The sequence below is a fragment of the Lutjanus erythropterus genome, chromosome 8, assembly GCF_056507025.1.
Source record: "Lutjanus erythropterus isolate fLutEry1 chromosome 8, fLutEry1.hap2, whole genome shotgun sequence".
NCBI lineage: Eukaryota > Metazoa > Chordata > Actinopteri > Lutjaniformes > Lutjanidae > Lutjanus > Lutjanus erythropterus.
The window spans coordinates 34,750,955-34,769,661 of NC_139324.1; the positions used below are offsets into that span (position 1 = coordinate 34,750,955).

Sequence of the window (18,707 nt, forward strand, 5' to 3'; positions counted from 1 at the left end):
GGCCAAGGTTGGCTGTCAGAGACTAATTATGGGCCAATAGAAGCCCAGTCAGGGTTAGAGGCCACTGTCTCTCTGATTGGCTTTATAGGGTGTCCAGAACATATGAGATCACAGGTTAAAATGTGTTTCTTTGTTTGCTGTGACTTAAGTGCCAGAGTGAAACTAGCATTTCCTCTAAATACATGTCGATCATCAGTAATGCGCCACTACAGATGTAGTTGATTTGGGCTTTTTACATAATAAACGTTTTCCCCGAGCGATACAAGGAAGAATGAATAATGACAAGCCTCTGTGAACCTGCAACAACAAATCAAATCTATTACATTAGTCCTCTCTGTAATTCAAACAACCTCCGTCTGGAGAATAAGGGGTCTTTGGTTAATTTTCAGTAGTTAGGCAGGGCTGGAAATAAGAGCTAACCCGTTCCCTGGTGAAGGGCTGGGGAGAGAGTAACTGGGACTGGAGCCGGGGCCGTGGCCGCAGATGGAGGTCTATGCTGGTGTGGATCTTGGCCTGTAGGGTAAGGTTGGGACTGGGAAAGGAAATGGGAAAAAAAAAGGTTTCCATTAGTGAAAGGAAACCAGTTTAGGCTACTAAAGGATGCAGATGTAAAATGCAAAAATATACGGATATAAAAAGGCAGCTTGTAGGACATTCCTTCCAGTTGAGTAAATCAACAATGTTAGAATGTGTAAGGCAAGAAAAAAGTACACAAACTGGACGGGGATACTAGATTCATACAAGGCATTGCCTTGGGCGCAGAAGCCGACTCCACTTTTGAAATAACTCACACATAAACAGAAGACTTTTTGAAGGTCTTGTCTAGTCTACTAAGTGGTCTGAACTGCATCCGTCACACTTGTCTGGTGAAGGCTCACTTCTGACTCTTAAAAAGATTTTGAGGGCCACTTTCTCAAATAAATGAAAAAAATATATTTAACTTAACTTTAACTAAAAGATGGAGTAGCTCTGTTGTATCCCGGGCTAACTAAGAAATAATTCAAACATAAACACAACAGTTTTGAATGTTTTGTTTATGTCTCCCCATCTATTCTGCTAAGTCACTTTCACCTGGTAAAAATGACCACTGTAGTGCTGGGCCAGTCAATACGTGTAGCGTTCAGCACTTCATCACAGGTTAGTTAATGATTTATTGACTGAGTAAATGACGTGTACTGATTGTGCTGGTAGATTGAACCGATGAGGATGTAACTGAAGTTTTTACTGTGATAAAATATGGCCCTACGATAAAGCACTCACTTTTAGAATGGAGTTTGGTTTAACAGTTGAAAGACCACCAGGAGCAGAGGATATTTTAACCATAATAATTCACATGAATTGAGCTGACATAGATTGTTATAATGAATCTTGTAAACAACATAAAGTAACGTAATAAGTGGAGCTAAAACAGACCTGTTTTCTTCTTCTCTCAGGCCCAATTCTATGAGCATGCATTGCACTCTCAGTTTAATATTGATTGAAATTTGAATAATAAATGTAAAGTGTAAGGTGGCAGTTCACACAGTCCACAGCTGTCCGTGCACACCTTTGACTGGAAAGATATTCAGGGCGCACAGGCTTTCTCCGCGTGCAACGTGCAAAAGGCTGGATCAGCGGGTGTGGTGATTATTAAATACTCTGTCCACCAATCACGTCACTGGCCTCATAACTCTGAAACAGCTGCGTCAGTCAGTTACACTTAAAAGTGAAAACGACAAGTCTGCAAAGCTTTACCTCGTGAAATGTCCGGACGGTTCAGAGCATCACGGCATGAGCACAGATCATCACAAAGACAGATGGAGTATTACGTATGAAGTCGCCGGTGGCTCCTGGCTGATGACCAGCATCCAGCACAATGGCACCGTTGGAGGTGGATCAAGCAGAAACGCCAAGCAGGCAGACAGGCCCGCCTCGGACAGACGCTGTTTTAGCAATAACTTTAGTGTTCTACTGTGATGTGTTTCAAGGAAAAGCATTTTGCTAAAAAAAACAAAAAGAAAGTTGGTGAGGCTATGATGACACCAGGTAACTGGACGTCTCCGTCATAAAAAAAGCAGAATAACAACTCATAACGGCTTAAACTCTACACTGAAATGCTGGCTGGTTAAGATGAATTAAGAGTTCAGAGTCAGAGCTGTGCGTGCTTGACTGGAATCAAATCAAAATGTCACCCTCGGATCAGTTTAGGTTAATAGCTTCCCTCAGACCACCTGAGTAGTATCGATCACAGCTGCCTCGTATCCATCACATCCAGCAGACCACTTTTCAAAATTTCAACCGAAAGCCTATTATTGGTCCTGTACAGTACATCAGTCTAACCTCTCCCAGCGACACCCTGGGAATTGTCCCAGTAACACAGTGCGAGTCGAACCCCTCCCACTCCGTCCTGCCCACATGTATCTGTTCAAGCTCTTCTCCTCATCCTCCACGCTCCTCCCTTGAGGGCTCTAAAAACAAGAGACTACACAGCCCTGGTTATTTGGAGGTCAAAAGAATGAAAGATGGAGCGGAGAAGGGGAAGGGAAATGAAAACGAGAAGGAGGGTAGTCTTTATTCTCTCTCCAGTGTATTTATACTTCCTTCTGTTTGAGCGGGTGTTTTCTGCATTCTTATATGGTGTTAAGTCCATGAGGGGTTTTCGAAACCCCCCTCTGCCGTCAGACAGATGCTTTCTTTTCTCTTTCTTTTCCTCTTTGTCGCATCCCTCTGTTTCTCCGTTTCCTCTCCAATCATCTTGTCTCTCGAGTTGCCGTGAGATGTTGCTGAAGATGTAACAACAAAGGAAACAAAGAAAATGATAAGGGAGGGGAAACAAGGTCATTTGCAGTTTATCTCTCGGAGGAGACAGGAGAGGGGAAAAGAAAGGAGAGGATAAAGGGGGAGATGAGATCAGAGGAGAGAAAGAAGAAAATGGGTACAGGAGAGGAGAGGAGAGGATCAATAATCCTGGAAAAAAAAGGCTGTACGTTCTCATCCTGACAGCCCAGAAGTTCAGATCTAAGACATTTTGGATGTAAATACATTTTTTGTCCCAACTTGCTTTTTCAGCAAATGTATATTGGGAAAATGTCGGTCATAACATCAAAACCAATCTTTAAAAAAAAGGGGAGAAATTTGCCTTTTTGCATTTCTTTTTCTCATAAAAAGATGTCTGCTGTCCTCTCAGGGAGATTCACACACTTCCTTCTTCCCCCCCTCATGCAAACCACCCCATCTCCCAGCCCTCAGTTCCCTCCTTTTCCGACAAACCGGTCTCTCCAGGGGGTCCTGGGGGCCCCTCCGAATTTTGACAGGCCTCTGATCTGGCAGGAAAAGACTCAATCATTGTAACAACACCCACTCCACTGCCGCAAATGCATCTTTTTTTCTCCCGGTTTTCCTGTCTCTGTTTGAGATGTCATCTCGCTTTTCTTCTCTATATTTACCTCTTTGTTGCCTCACTATGGTGTTTTTTGTTTTTTTTGTCAACGTGGCATGATGGCATCTTGATGGTTTCCTATTGTAACCCTCCATTGATTGTGTTTTGCTTCTTTGAATCAAAATATATTGCATCAGCATGAAGGGTGCTGGGAATATATCCATTTTATCAGTGTAGGAGGGGAAAACAACAGAAGAAACTACAACTAAACTGAAGGACTTTTAATTTACCATTTTTCACAATAACAGCGCACATAAATGTGAAGTTTAACCAATAGACCATATGCACACAAAATTCCCGGTTTAATATGTACCCCAGTTTTAGGATCATGGTTGAGTGCAACACTGTGAACAAAAAAATGTGGAAAATAACCTGTTATCTATTTTCACACAATTTAAACATTTAACAGTGAATAGTTGTGGCCATAATTCTTACTGTAACAGTTAAGGCACTTAAGAAAAAATAAATTAACAAATGCCAGTAATGCTCCGGACTCTGACCTGTTAATAATTCCTGAATAACTTGTGTTAATTTATACAGAGCTGCAAAACAGAGTATCATGCAGATGTGAGGGCTTAGTGTAACAGAGCTCGAGCACATTAACCAGATGCTGAGTATAGTCACATATCCACAGAGATAAATGCTCCAAAACTCTCCGCTCTGTTTTCGTTGTGTTCCGCTAATCGACACATTCGGGTGATGCCGTCGTAAATGATGTGTTTCCACAGGCAAACCTGACCTCAGTTGAATAATGTTGGCACACAGTTTGACACTGATTTTTGTCCGTTTTCACCGTAACTAACCGAGAGCAGCAGCACTGCATGAGCTGGACGGACTGAGCAACGCCAACCAGCACGCTATAGATGATACACAAACGGTGCACCGCCAAAACATTCTGGGTAGAACTCATGCCATTTTGCCACATGGAGGATATAGTAATATTGTTCTTCAACTTTAAAATGATTGTACCTTAACAAACCATACCATATACACATATATGGTGTACATAGGAGGAGCCAGGATACTACATTGAATCGCAAAAACATGCCATGTGCACCATATTACACGGTCAATCATCTGAACACAGCAACTGTGTACTGCTTCACGCATCCAGCAATCGCAGCTAAAATTTCCAAATTTTTGAAAAGATTTTTAAGACATGAAAATGATTTTTTTTTTTTCCCTGGCTAATGGAATCACACCGTCCTAATTCCCTGAAGGAAGCCTATCTTTGGGTAATATTTTCCAGATTCTCACACACGCATAAAACACAACTGTTGGCTCCGAACCTCCCTGCCAATCCAAATCATTCAGGCAAAGGTGGACTTCCTGGTATTCTAATGAGTTTATTTACAAGGCTATGAATAGTATTCCCTGAGGGGGAACTACCCTTTTTTCCTGTTCTGTCCTGCCTTGTTCGCAAGGCTCTATTCCCCTGTGTGCGTGTGTTCCCGTGTGTGTGTGTGTTTGTGCCCGTCTTGACGTAGACGCCTTTGTCTGCGCTATAAGACAGGTGCAGCCTGTCCTTTTAAAAAAAAGAGTGCCTTTGCAACCCAGTTTTTAAATGCCACTCACGGCAATAAAAACACAAAAATGCTTTAACCAAATCAGTGTTGCGGGTGTTGCTTGATTGGTCGATGTGTTTTGAGTCCCACTATGACCTCATGTGTTTTTGACCTGGTTTCCCACTTCTTGCCTGGTGTGATCAGATTTCACACTAGCAAAGTGAACCACATTTGCCTGAGACACCGATACAGGAATTTGTTTTCTTTGTCATCTTTAGCTTCTCCTCCGCTCTCTTCTCTTGTTCTCTGTCTGTCTTCCTCTCCCGTCCTTCCTCTTCCCTCGTCCTCAGCAACCATCAATCAGAACAAGTCAGCGCAGAGCCTGCAGCCTTTCCTTCACCCTCTCCTGTTGACTGAGCACTCTAAAGCCCAACGCAGTGCATTTAATTTGATTTGATCCAATTGAAACCATCAAGTCTAATCAAATCTAATGTAGCATTTTGCCGCATGGTGCATGTACGGCAGGAAACGGTAATGACATTAGACAGAAACTGATGCTGCTTTTGTTAGTAATCTTGCTCTTGAATATGTTAAATATATTATGGAAATATTTTCTGCGACAGTTTGATTTCCCCCCTGAATTCAAGGCTCAAAGGCATTAAGTAGGTTTACTGTATGCAACAGACACATAAGGCTAGTCTGTGTGTGTGTGTGTGTGTGTGTGTGTGTGTGTGTGTGTGTGTGTGTGTGTGTCTGTGTGTTACTGCTCAAGTCAAGAAGTATAGTTTATCTTGAGCTCTGTATGAATGCACAAGCAAAGAATGCATATGAAATGTAGAAATATAATTGATCAAAAAATCAATGATCAAGAAAATGATATATTGATATACAGTAAATGCTATAAAATACATATTTTTAAACTGAATAATTTCATTTACTTACAGTCCAGTCATTATCTCTTTAATTTCACTGCAGACTTTCTCAGTTTCCACATGTGTTAATACAATTAACAAGCAAATATAAAATTACTGAGGATATCAGTAAAATATTTAGCATACTGTACTAATATCTAATAATGCTGATGACACAATGGACGGTTGGCAGACCTGGGCTAACTTTCTTATTGTTTTTCCTCCTCTCTGGATTAGACTACTATTGATGCATATGTGTGTGTATCAGGCCTGTGTGTGTCAAATAACAACAGAGTGAAACACTGAATTTCCCCTAGAGGGATTAATAAAGTATGCTTCCTTTTTCTTCTTCTTGAAATTAAGCACTCAAAGCTGGCTATTTACTGGAAATAGTAGAAAGCAGCAGCAATAAGCAACAACATAAATGCTTTAATCAGAATAACATGGGTGAAAGAAAGTGGACTGATGATGCAATGCAGAGTTATCCATCGGCCAGTGAAAAGGGCAAAACCTGCAAGCTATTTTGCACTGCTAGACTCACACATGACATTCTCCTCTGTCTGCAACATACAGTCTACTGTATTTGCTGACAGTGCCGCATACTGCTAATTCTATATATAATGGTCTTGCAACACTGATGCAAACATTGTATCAGCTAATGTCGCTGCTCAGCTAGCATTTCAGGAGGCCTGCCTCAGTAGTGTCCACCTGTAGGCCTTCCATTCCCCGGGGGGAAAAGTCTCTTGTCGTCATTCCCTATTCTGTGCTGACTCGTATGCTTGTGGGGAGTGACAAGATCAGAGCATATGCCCAATACATAATAATAATCCACAGAACTGGGAAAAACATGATTTCTTCTTATACAAGAATATAATTTTGACCTTACGTGTGTCTTAAAAGTGAGTCTGGTATCCAGCTAATGTCCTAAGTATTTATAACTGTCAGTTTCAGTTTTAGAACCCTGATATATGTGCAGTAGGCTGGATACTCCTTGATGACCTGGAGAACAACGTACATTTAGTCTTGCCAAAATTTAAATCAAGCTTATGTTTAATCAAATAGATATGAGATGTACCAAAAGCAGAGTCGATAGAATATAAAATTGTGTCATCTCCATAAAGATGTATGTTACAATTTGGGTTTGCAGTGATGAAATCGTTTATATAATTAGTAAATTAAAAGCGGACCATGAATGAACCCCTGTGGAACACCTTATTAACGCTAAGGGAACTAGATTTGGAACCATTGGAGGCCACTGAGTTCTACCTGAATCTGAACCATTTAATAGACTGTTTATCTACTCCAGTTGAGCAAAGTTTGTCCAATAAAATACCATGATCAACTGAATAAAATGCTTTGTTTATTTAGTGTCCATTTCTGCTTTTTTTTTTGTGTGTGTCACCTGTGTCCCCTCAGGCCGGCCAACTTGTTGTTGGACAGGAGCAGCTCAGAGGTTCCCTCGATGGGGACGATGGGCGACTGGATGGATGGAATGAGGACCTTGCCCTGCAAGGAGGCCTTCTCCGGGGTCAGCTACAGCTCCTGTGACACCCTGGCCAAGACCTCGACAGAGTAAGACAACAACACACACAGACACACACACACTAAGCTTCTCTGCCTATTCATGTCAGCAGTGTTTACAGGGCCTCAGTACCCGTGGCAAGACCCAGGAATTTGAAGAGGCTTTTGGTGAACACACACACACACACACATACACTTGTTCTTAGTAAGTAAAGAAAGCTATAGAGCCCTTACTAAAGGTGTCCAGATGAGTCATGGTAATTCATAATGACAGGCCTTTAGCTACGCTCTCAATGTTGCAAGTATGACCACAGAGGGAGAAGGTGAGGGCATTAAAAGAAACCGAGATAAGTAGAGAAGCAGAAAAAGAGAGGAGAGGAGCTGTGAGTTCCATAAGGGCGAGGGAATAAGAGAGAAACTACTGAGGGAGGGAATGAGAGGGGAGATTTGACAAGATAAAAGAGGAGAGAGAAGGGCCTTTGAAAGAGCAAATAAAGGCATAGCTGTCAAATAGGTATGCACAGCACTCTCCATGCTGCAGAGCATTAAAGTACAAAGCAAAGATCAAGCAAAGACTGTCACAAAATTATTTGGTCTAGAGAATTCGCATTTGGAGAGCACACACTGCAGGACCTACAGGATGATTTCTCTAAGTTTAGTATGTTGACCTGTGTAACGCTGACACTGTGACAAAGTCTGATCAGTCATTGTCCCATGAATTCACAGATATATGGTCTTAAAGGGCAAATTAATCACTTTTTATGTGGATGTTCAACCTGTGTTGCATCTTAGATTCCTAGTTCCTGCCTCGGGGTAGCCAGGGGGCTCGCTAGATGAGTGTTTTTGCCACATTACAGTGACATTGCTCTGTTATGGGCAACAAAGTAATAGCTGTTGGCTAGGGTGGTGGAACATGGCAACATGGGGAGGGGCATCAAAAGCTGGGGTGCAGTGCATCCTAGTTGATGTGAAGGCTGCCAGCACGGCCCCATGAGCAGGAGAACTTAACTTTCTTGGTCAATATAGAACGCACAATTTATTGCTTCAGTCAATTACTTTTTACTCTGTACTCCAGTAACAGTTGCAGGTTTGGTACCCGTTTAAATCTCCGTCAACTTTCTCCTTTCCTGTTTCCTGTACTTAGATATGCTATGTCTTAAGAAGAAATTTTGATGATGGTTAAAAGATGTTGTTGGAGGACCTGTAAATATGACATATAGTCACATATTAAGTTAGCTAATATTTGTAAAACACAAGCTAACTGGCTAGCTAGCAGTTGACGTCAATTAGCTACTGTTTACTAGTTAGCTTGCATTTTAGCGACATTAACTATAAGATGTAAGTAGCTAGCTAAAAATTGATGTAGATTAGCAAACTTGTTAGCTAGCATTTTGCTAACATATGGTAACTAGTGAGTATTGCTTATAGGTCCCCCAGCAACATCATTTAGTCAGTTAGTTTTTTTTCTTTTGAACATAGACAAAGCTAGCACAGGAAAAGAGGAAGTAAGGTGCTGTACTCAGGAAGAGTCAGTTGTCTACATTTAGTATCAGCACTGACTGAACATCCACATAACAATTGGTGAATTGTCCCTTTAAGAATATACGCTAAAAAGTTGCAACTCATAACGTAACGTCCTTGTAATAGCAAATACATACATACAACATAACAAGAAGTTACAGACTGAACATATCTTCATAGCACCAGTGTTTAGGCATCTCTGGTTCCCTAAACATGACCATGTAATTACTTATTTTTTCGTTTAATATTGAAGACACATTCATGGATGTTGACAGTGAATGAAATCCAGGCATTACTGTTCCTCCAGAACATATTTGGCAAAGCAAATTATTTGTATACAAATATGAGTGTGTATGTTTCTATAGTATGAGGAACTTTTGGTGGGAAATTATATTAGATGGTATATCAGGGTATTGTCACAGCAGAGGATTTAATATGTCACTGTCCCTGGATAAAGGACACTTATTACCAGAGACAGAGATTATAGGTCAGGCTCTGCTGAGAGGATCCTCAGGCTGACAAAAGGTTTTGAGATAGTGGATCAGACTTTGGCCAGAGTCCTACTGAATTGAATTATGAATCCCCAGCACAGTGATAATAGACTGAGATTATACTGAAGAGCAAGCCTCCTATAGACTTAACAGTTCAGAGTGCAGCTACTTGTCTAAACCAAGGACAGCCGGCTAGTTTTATATATTTGTTATTTTCTCTTCTGTCAGTGTCAGACTGCTTAATTTTCTCGGTCTCTTTTCCACGGTCTCTCTCTGTTTTCTCCCTCCCTCTGTTGGCCTGCTGCTGGTTTAATTGATGTGGAATGTGACTGGGTAAATAATTGGACATTTCTAATCATTGTGATCAAAGCAGCAATTCGTCGTGGTGATGGCAGCAGCAGGGGCAGTTGGGGAGTTTTGGCCAGTGCTTCAGCCAGCCGTAACTCCTGTCTGCAGCTTCTCAAACCAGCAGTCAGTCATTAACAGTGTGGAGTCTGAATCTTTGCCACAGGCATCTTCCCACATTGGGAGGTTTGAAAAGATTCAAATGACTTGCAAACAAAACAGAGGACTTCATATTCTAGAAATATGACACAGCTACATTTAGCAAAGTGTGCTGTGATGCTTTATACCAAAGACACCAATGGATCACGAAGCAAAGTGCAGTTTTCTCTGAAGAGAGGGCCGGCTCTCTGCTGAATGATAATATAGACATAATTTAAGAAATATATTTTTACTATACACTTTATTGTGCATTATCTTAAAGCAACACTGTAATGATAAGTAATAAAAAAGAGTTATTGTTTAAAATTTGAATGACATGAATTACAGCACTAATGGAAATTGTACATTTCAATTGAAAATTATGGGTTAGGGTTATGTCATTTGTCATTTTAAATTGAAAAAGATTAAAAGTGAACTATTTCCATACGTTTGCTTGTCTGGGTGTTACCCACAGACAAGACTGTACCATTGTGGAACAGTTTAAAGGGTATTAGTATACTCAAGCAAACTTTACATCAACAATCCAACACACCAAACTATCATAACCCTCTTTAAAACAAGACAGCGAGTCACGTTTCAGTGTGCGATCATTTGCATTATGTTTAAATGTTTGCTTTCATACACAATACCAAAAAATGTCATGGTTGTAATGGTTGTACTGGTACAGTGTTACTTCAAGACAGCAGTTTTCCATTACTTAATTATAAAATTAAGTACACTAAACAAAGAACATTAAACGATCAAACATTTTCAGACCATTTTTGTGGAGAGAGATGATGGAGTTGATTCAGCATAACCTGTGACAAATTAAAACAGCGCTATTAGTTTTCTTGGTCCTGCCTCTTTTTTAAAATCTTGCACCATATTTGAGGATTTATTGTGTGAAAATCACCTGTACCATAGAGGGTTTATTTCTCTCTGTCTCCCTCAGCTTGTTTTTTCTCAGAGGTGCACTGCAGGCATATTCCTTAACTTAACATTTCTCATTAAATTGACCCAATAAATATATTTCAATCGCTGAAAAGTCCTCCTCAGTTAACATGTTCCATATCAAAAAGGCTTACACTGCAGACCGGTTGGAAATCCACAGTGTATCGACACCATACACTGCAGATAAATTGCATTGCAGTAACCTCGCACAAAAGAAATCATCTCGGTCTATGATGCTCTTTCTGTAGCTAGGTGCTAAATTGGATCACTGCAGTATTAATCCACTGAAGGCTGAAGCTAAGGCACCCAAGGCTAGCTCAGCTACAAGGCTAGCAGACTTGGCTGAGGCGATGCATTGCTCAGTATAGATTGCTCTATTGATTTGTACAGTCTTAATCTAGTCCTTGATATTCAGCACAAGGCTTGGCAACGCTCTGACCTCTGAGGAACAGTAATCATACTTGGCTGCAGTGTGCTGACTCATCTGCTCGAGTAATTGAAGTCCTTTTTTTTTTTTGAGACGGGATAGAATGGATTGACTGGGAAATACCGCATCATTTGGACTATTTTCTTCATGTGGACAGAGTGCACGCAAAGTTCATTTCAGGTATATGATTGAGGAAGTGATGAACTTGGCAAAGCTGCTAGACAGAGGAAAGCAAAATTTTGACATTTTCTTGTACGATCATATATAATATCAGTATATATATCTATACACAGGATGTGAACTCCCAATCAGGATGGATAACAGACAACCCTTCCTATTACAGGCTGAAGAAACATTGCCATACCGTAATCTTACCCAGCATCCCCTTCCTTTCAGCAACTCAAAACATGACACAACAAGTGAGACTATTATCCGTGCCTAGTTGTATTTATGAAGCCATACTGTCAACTCAAATCAGGTTGGTTGTTCTTTGCTCATGAAATACACCAGACTTCACTTGTAACTGCTCTGAACGCCAGTTTTGTTCGGGAATGATGGGAATTGCTGAGCTAACACCGACACGCAGTAGAAAAAAAACTTTCCGCTGTTAATTTTGATGTGATGCTGTGAATGTTTCTTTTAGTTTTTCCAGCAGAATTATTTATAATCACACTTTATATGTTTCAGCAGTTTAATGTATTCCTATTTCATCACTGTCTGTTCTTGAGATGAGTCATGTGGCTTTCCTGACATAAAAAGGCCCATCAAATTGAGGATTGGCTCAAAAATGAAAGCTATTACTTTTGACAGCACAACTGCTTTGAGTCTCCAACGATCAGCACTGAGGCACAAAATGGATGAGTTATTTTGTCTTTCAAATGTATAATGACGATCAAGTTTTTGGTCTTCACATTGTTCAAGATGTTAACACTTGTCTACACGACATACTGGGAAGTAAAACACATTATATTGTTTTGTTTTGTTTCTTTACTGCACATGACTTAAAGTTCATCTCCACATGAAATGCATTTGCAGCTCAGCCCTGTTGTGTTGTGAGTTAATGCCATGTTGTGTCTTATTTTGTTTGCTTTTTAAATGCCACTGCAGTCTTGGAAGGTCCCCTTTACAGTTCTGTTACCACTCCATACTTTAAAAAACAGGATTCAAAGTTAAAGTTTAAGTGGTAAATCAAAATAAGGTTGAATTATGACCTCCAAATTGTGAAGCAGCCTAGCATAAATATAGTCAGTATTGACTGTTTTTGCTGAATTATTGACATAGTCTTTTTAGCTTCATTGTTTTCCTTTTATTATTTTCAAGTTATTCAGCAGATTTGATTTGGTAGTTTTTATCTAAGATTTATTATTTTTGCTAAAAGGACTGATCACCACTGACCAATAAATATGAGATTTTTAGATTCATTTTTGCTAACATGCACACAAATATATGTATTTTATTTGTTTATTTCGCAAGGACAGTGGACACTGACTGTCCCAGAGTTAGCTAGACAGCTAAATTTCATCTGCAGTCCCTGGTCAGGTAAATCCACAAAGAGTTATGACAAAGGTTACAATTCAGACAAGGTTACTGAGATTAAATCAGTACATTATTACATATTGGAATAACTGTCCATGGTAGTTAAAGTTTGAAGATGCTTAAACAGTATTTTCCTTTCCTGTCTGTATAGATATCTGTTTTGCATTGGATAAGTAAAGCCACATGATTTAGCCTGATTTATTACTCCTAAAATGTGCTTTAAATACCTTTGTAGTCAAAACACATATTACTGACATCCAGTTCAAAGTGTTAATGTTGCCGGGCCTGGCTGTGTCTCAGTAGAGTGGTTCTGACGGAGGTCCACGTCACACCAGCCACTTGCCCAGAATGGGAGCCGTCCATGGGAATCACCACTCTCTAACGCCCAGCTCCTCTCCGCCTCCTCAGGCTCTGGATGGTGGGTGGAGGACCAAGACCTAGGCCCCACCTGGGGAGCAGTAGCCGACCTCCAGAACCACTGATGGGCTCTCACTCGTCTGACTTTTAAAGGGATAGTTAGTTGATATTCCCTGATATCTCAATAGCTATATTTCCATCCAGTTGTAAGTTACGAATGATAGCTTTAAAGCATGAATACTGAATGGCAAATATTACTTATATTTAGAGTAATTAACAACAATTCATAACAATTTGAGAATGTTTACACTACAGCAAACTTTTAAACATACTGTTAAAATTTTTTCAACTGGGAAGTCCAAATTCCGACTTTCCAGTTTACATTGAACACACCATAATGCATGATAACTGCACTAAGATAAAGAGGCGAGATACAGATACAATGTGAATATAATGCGGATCTATCCATCTGTTTTTCACCGTAACGGAGGCTCTAGTCTGCAGTGTACATCATAGACTTCATGCTGTATGATCAACCCAAATTTTTATATCACTTTGACATTTCTGTCTGTATTTGCACAATCTCTCTTTGCTGTCATCGCACTGTTTTTTTTAATTAGCTCACAATGTGAGTGTTTGTACCTTACTCATGAGTGAACGGCGCTCACGTCCCCATTCATCAGTTGCGTATTATATTTTATATTTTGATATTTGTCAGGGTATTTAAGCGACTACAATGCAAGTTGTCAGTTTACTGTCAGCTTGTTAATTTGATCAAATTTGCATTATTAATGTATGGATGGAAACATAGCTATTCTCTCGTTAGTCTTGTTTATTGTAAACTTTATGCATTTACACTTTAAATTGTACAGTTTGCATTTAGAAAGTACTTCATTTGAGTTAACTATCCCTTTACACTGTAGCACCGAGTGAAGCAACATGGTGATTTTTGTCACTTTCAGTTTCTGGCTGGTCGAGATGTTTCTAAATGTCTGATACTCCGACTGCTTTGGAGAACTAAATGCTCTGCTTGCGTCTGAATAATACAACCTTTATTGTGACCGTTTTCAAATAACACTAAAACGTCTCGATGGCTTGAAGTGTTGTAGTGATGCCACCACTCTGACTGCACCTCCACTGCTTATACTAATACAATGCTGTTAGGCTGTTACTACTAGATGAACACAGGAGATGACTGTGACTTCATATGTACTGTAATATCAGCGATACTCTTCATGTATTTTAAGGTGGTTGTTGTTGTTTGTTTCAAAAACGGCTTGATGATGTAATCGAGCTGACTAACTACTGTGTGTATTTGATGTGTATGATGCATAACACGTGTGAAACTGCACCTCTAATAGTCTTTTTTATTCAGATTGTCGTCTCCTACACTTTGAATGCATGTAACTAATCTTTTAAAAGCTTCAAAGAGTATTAACAAGTTAACAGATTCATCTGAATCAGAGTGTAATATTGTCTATTCATGTACCAGTGCTGCTCCTCCACATACTTACCTACCCTGTCACAGAAATCCAGTTCAATGTGATGCAGGAAAGTGGGTCTTTTCTGCCACTGTGGCCCCTCGCGTGCCTCCGTTTCCTCCACTGACAGGGTCATAATAGCAGCTGTCAGTGTAGCCCCCATAGGCCCACCTCCCTGTTTGTTTGCAATGTAGAGCAGAGGCAACACCCCTCCTTCCCCCCCAAATCCACCTCCAGAGATGTGGCAGCCCAGTGGACTTCTGGGAAATGCAGTCCTCTATGAATGACAGATGCATGGGCAAGTGAAGGGAGCAGCACTGGGAGCATGTCATTAAATGTCACACGGGTGTCACATCCTCCAACACTAATGCACACTTTCCATTTCTTTTCTTCCCATCTTTCCCTGATTGTGTTTGGTTTCCCCCCTCAACTTTTCTCCTCCTCCCCCCATCTCTCCTTCACAAACCAGGGATCTGAAAAAGGTTGGAGTGACTATCGTAGGACCGCAGAAGAAGATCGTGAGCAGCCTCAAAGCCCTAGATTCCCACACCAAGAACGGTCCGGTGCCTGTTTAAAAAGAAAAAAAAAAATGAACCCAACAACTAAAAACACCAGAGACGTGTCTGTCGGTGTGGTTGCTAATCACAGTCTAACACGGTGGCTTCATATTTAAACTGGAAACGGACGGAAATGGAGGCAAAATAATATATGATTCAAATGAGGGATCCATTGTTTCGTTGAAAGACGATATCATGTCCTGACAAAGATGTGGGAAGAGTTCAGAGCAGATCTGGCTGACTCTTCAGCCCTCCGTCCCTTCATGCCCAAGTCGAGATGCCTTACAGACAAATTGAGGGGTAAAGAGAGCAGAGGTGAAGCCGAGACCTGGCCAGTGATACGAACTGGGACTGGACTGGGATACGGGGCAAGGACTGGACTAACATAAAGCCGGAGCTCTCCAGTATTGGCTAAGCTGGCTTGCATAGCCTTCCCTTTACGGTTGAAAAAGGGGACGGGCATGCTCACAGTCTCCTCCCACCACGCCTGACTAGCAGCCTGTGGAATGAGGCTGAGACGCCTTGCGTAGAGGAGCACGGCAGACAGCAGCAGCTCACCCGGACGTGGACCCCCTTCCTGGACTAACGAGGTCTGAGGCGTGAGATTTTGTTGTAACTACCTACATTTACTGTCTCTATCCATGAGAGAACTGAGCTGGTATGGACGCACCGAGACAATAACCGAGCCATTTTACTCTGTAGCTCTAACCTATAGCATTTGCATTCAGTAGACATGTCACATAAAAAGCAATAATTATGATAATCAGTTAAATAGTCTCATCATATGGAAGCCATGAGTCCGTCACATGTACAATGTATTGAACGCTGTGCTTTGGAAGGTACAGGGGCCATAACACACTTCACACACAGAATTTTTCTTTATGGTGACATCTATGTTCTATGTGCTTATGAACAGATATTGTACAGTTATAGTGCTGTTCCCTCGACCCAATGCCCTTTGTGTGAAATCTCAGGATGTATACGTTATTCGTTCTACTTTCTCTAACGAGTGGAAATGGAAAGAGAGAATGGAGCAGAGACAGGTTGAATAAGAGAGACGGAAGCAAGGAAGAAGGGGGGAAACTGTAAGAGAGAAACTGATAAGAGGAAAAAGAACTTGAATAAGATGAAGTGGTGCCATTAAAGGAAGAGTTTGGATTTTCTGATGTGGGGTTGTATGAGGTAGATAGGTAGATAGATAGTCAGTGTATGAGCTACAGAAGATGCCGGTCCAGAGGAGTGAGGCTGATGAGGTCAGCAACAAGCATTTTAGACACTTAAAGCTACTACCAGAAGTTTTTAGCTGGTTATTAAACAGTCTCAGTTAAATACTGATGCCTCTGCATGACTTACATAAGTTAACGAGACCATCAGTGAGAAGACTGTTTCTTTCTATACAGTTATTCTTAATGTCTGCCACCGGGTCTCTGTGAAATCAGATGAAACAAGACTGTGTTCATATTTTCCTAGCCAAGATTGTATGTTAGCCAGTTATAAGTAACTGGGAGATTTTTCTTTCAATGATTTTATATTTTGTGGTTATTATGATGTAAACGCTACAGATTTTCTACACAGGGGTCTCCAAAAACAAGTTCCTTATAGTAGCTTTAAAGAAAGTTTTCACCACTTCATTTTGCCATCAGACAGACTTTTCTGACAGGAAATCGCTGTCACATGAGTGAAATATCACTCTCTCCAAACCAACCAAACTCCATTGATGAAATCAGTAATTTTACCTTGCAGAACACGGGAGTTGGTGGTCCACTGCTGCTTTGATTGGTTAGGTTGGTTGTGTTATTGTATGACCCCAGTGTCTTAAAAGGATAGTCTGGATTCACCAAAGTCTCTCAGTAACACAAACAAACCAACAGATGAAGGCAGCGATGGACCAGCAACTCCTGAGTTCTGTGAGGTAAAATGACTGATTTTTCCTATGGAGTTTGGTTGGTTTGGAGAGAGTGATATTTGACACATATATTCTCTATAAAGCATACACTTAAACTGTGATTGGTATACCTTTTGTTGCTGACTCCATCCACAGCACTTCATTGCTTAGCTTCGGTGCCGGTGCACCTCTCTGCTTCTGCAAACTGCATCTACTGTAGATAATACACTGCCCCACAATAAGACCTCATACAACCCCACATCAAATAATCCTGACTGTCCCTTTAAGGCCTCTGCTTCAGACATTCTTGCTGTGTTGCGGAAGTGTTTTAAACTAGAAGTGAGTTTGTACTTGAGTTTATTTCTTCAGGTAAGACAGGTCAGCATCATCAACCCCCACACAACATGAGGTATCACTTTGTTTTTTTAAAGGAGTAGGATTTGCTCTCTGCACATGATCAGTTCAGAAGGTTGAGATCAACCCTGTTGATCTGAGGGTATTTTAGTCCTTTTGCTTTGGTCTGAACCCATAACTTATTAACAAAAGCATACATTTGCTGTAAAAAAAAAAAAGAAGAGCATTATTCTAGTATAAAGTTAGCTGTTAATCCATAAATCTTGGTGTGTTTAATGCAAAAAGTAGAGTGCCTCCTCTAGTTGGGTTGGATCGTGGTGGGATCACCAAGCAAAAAGCTCCAGTTTTTACTTATTTTCAAACACGTCTTGGTCTTTTTTTCTGTGTTCTCGTAGGGGCGTGGGGTTTTTGATCACCGCCCCGAACTAACAAGGTGTGAAAATGCCCTGAAAGAGATGCAACGCTTCCAATAAACGATTGCTTTCTGAGATAGTATCCTAATACATCATTACGTCCAGGGTGGGATTTCCTAAAGGCACCTTAGAACTTAGAGGATTTTTGTACTATGAAGTACAGACTTAAAAATGCCAATCTCCTGCTTTGATGTCGCCCAGTTAGTCCTTCAGTGCAGCATTTACCCAGTATTTCTAAACTGGCACTTTGGTACTTTGTGCTGTTGGTTGGATGATATTTAACCACGAGGGTGCCGTCTTTAAGCTTCTTCCGAGCACTTACTGTAGTACAAACTTTTTGAGCACTTTGAATGGGGATGTTATTGCCTTGTCTAATGGACAGGGGTGATCTTGGTGCCTTTGGGAAACCCAGGCCTGTTTCAGTCTGTCAGTCGGTCCTCTGTTACTTGGTCTACCTGTGGATGCTGCTGTTGCTGCTATGTGTCCTAATTAGCATGTACATAATGTAAACCATCGTAATGATAGCAACTAGCGCTACAGATCCCACTATATGTACATGGCCATCCTTCTTTGTACAAATGTTTGTATGTATAAAAGAATAAATAAAAAATTGTGCAACATTTTTAATTAAAAAAGAGACAAAAATCATCTGTATTATATTTTATCTTATTTTGAATTATATTTGTCTGCTCTGTTTTTTTCTTTTCTACAATAAAAAGGCAATTATGATTACATTATTATTTATTTGTTAACATTATACAGCGCAATGTTGATGGTTTTTTGTAGCATACGGTAAATTATGTGTCAGTGCTATCTGTGTTTTGGTTTTTGACTTACTTTATAAACCTGGGACATCTGAGAGAGCAATACTGTTATGCACCCTATATCCAGATCCC

General features: G+C 40.5%; 1 protein-coding gene across 4 annotated transcripts in view; it reads left to right on the forward strand.

Annotated features, from left to right (window-relative positions):
• The window catches only part of epha3 (eph receptor A3), a 150,133-nt gene extending 133,017 nt beyond the window's left edge, over positions 1–17,116 (forward strand). The window contains exons 16-18 of one of the 4 annotated variants that reach the window (XM_084725379.1): positions 7,251–7,406; positions 13,068–13,182; positions 15,072–17,116. In XM_084725379.1, the coding sequence (XP_084581505.1) occupies positions 7,251–7,406; positions 13,068–13,146 (235 nt within the window). In that variant the 3' untranslated portion in view covers positions 13,147–13,182; positions 15,072–17,116. Of the gene's footprint in view, positions 1–7,250; positions 7,407–13,064; positions 13,183–15,071 lie in introns of all 4 variants that reach the window. The other 3 variants (XM_084725378.1, XM_084725377.1, XM_084725376.1) reach the window with 3 other exon arrangements.
• Positions 17,117–18,707: the final 1,591 nt, after the last annotated feature.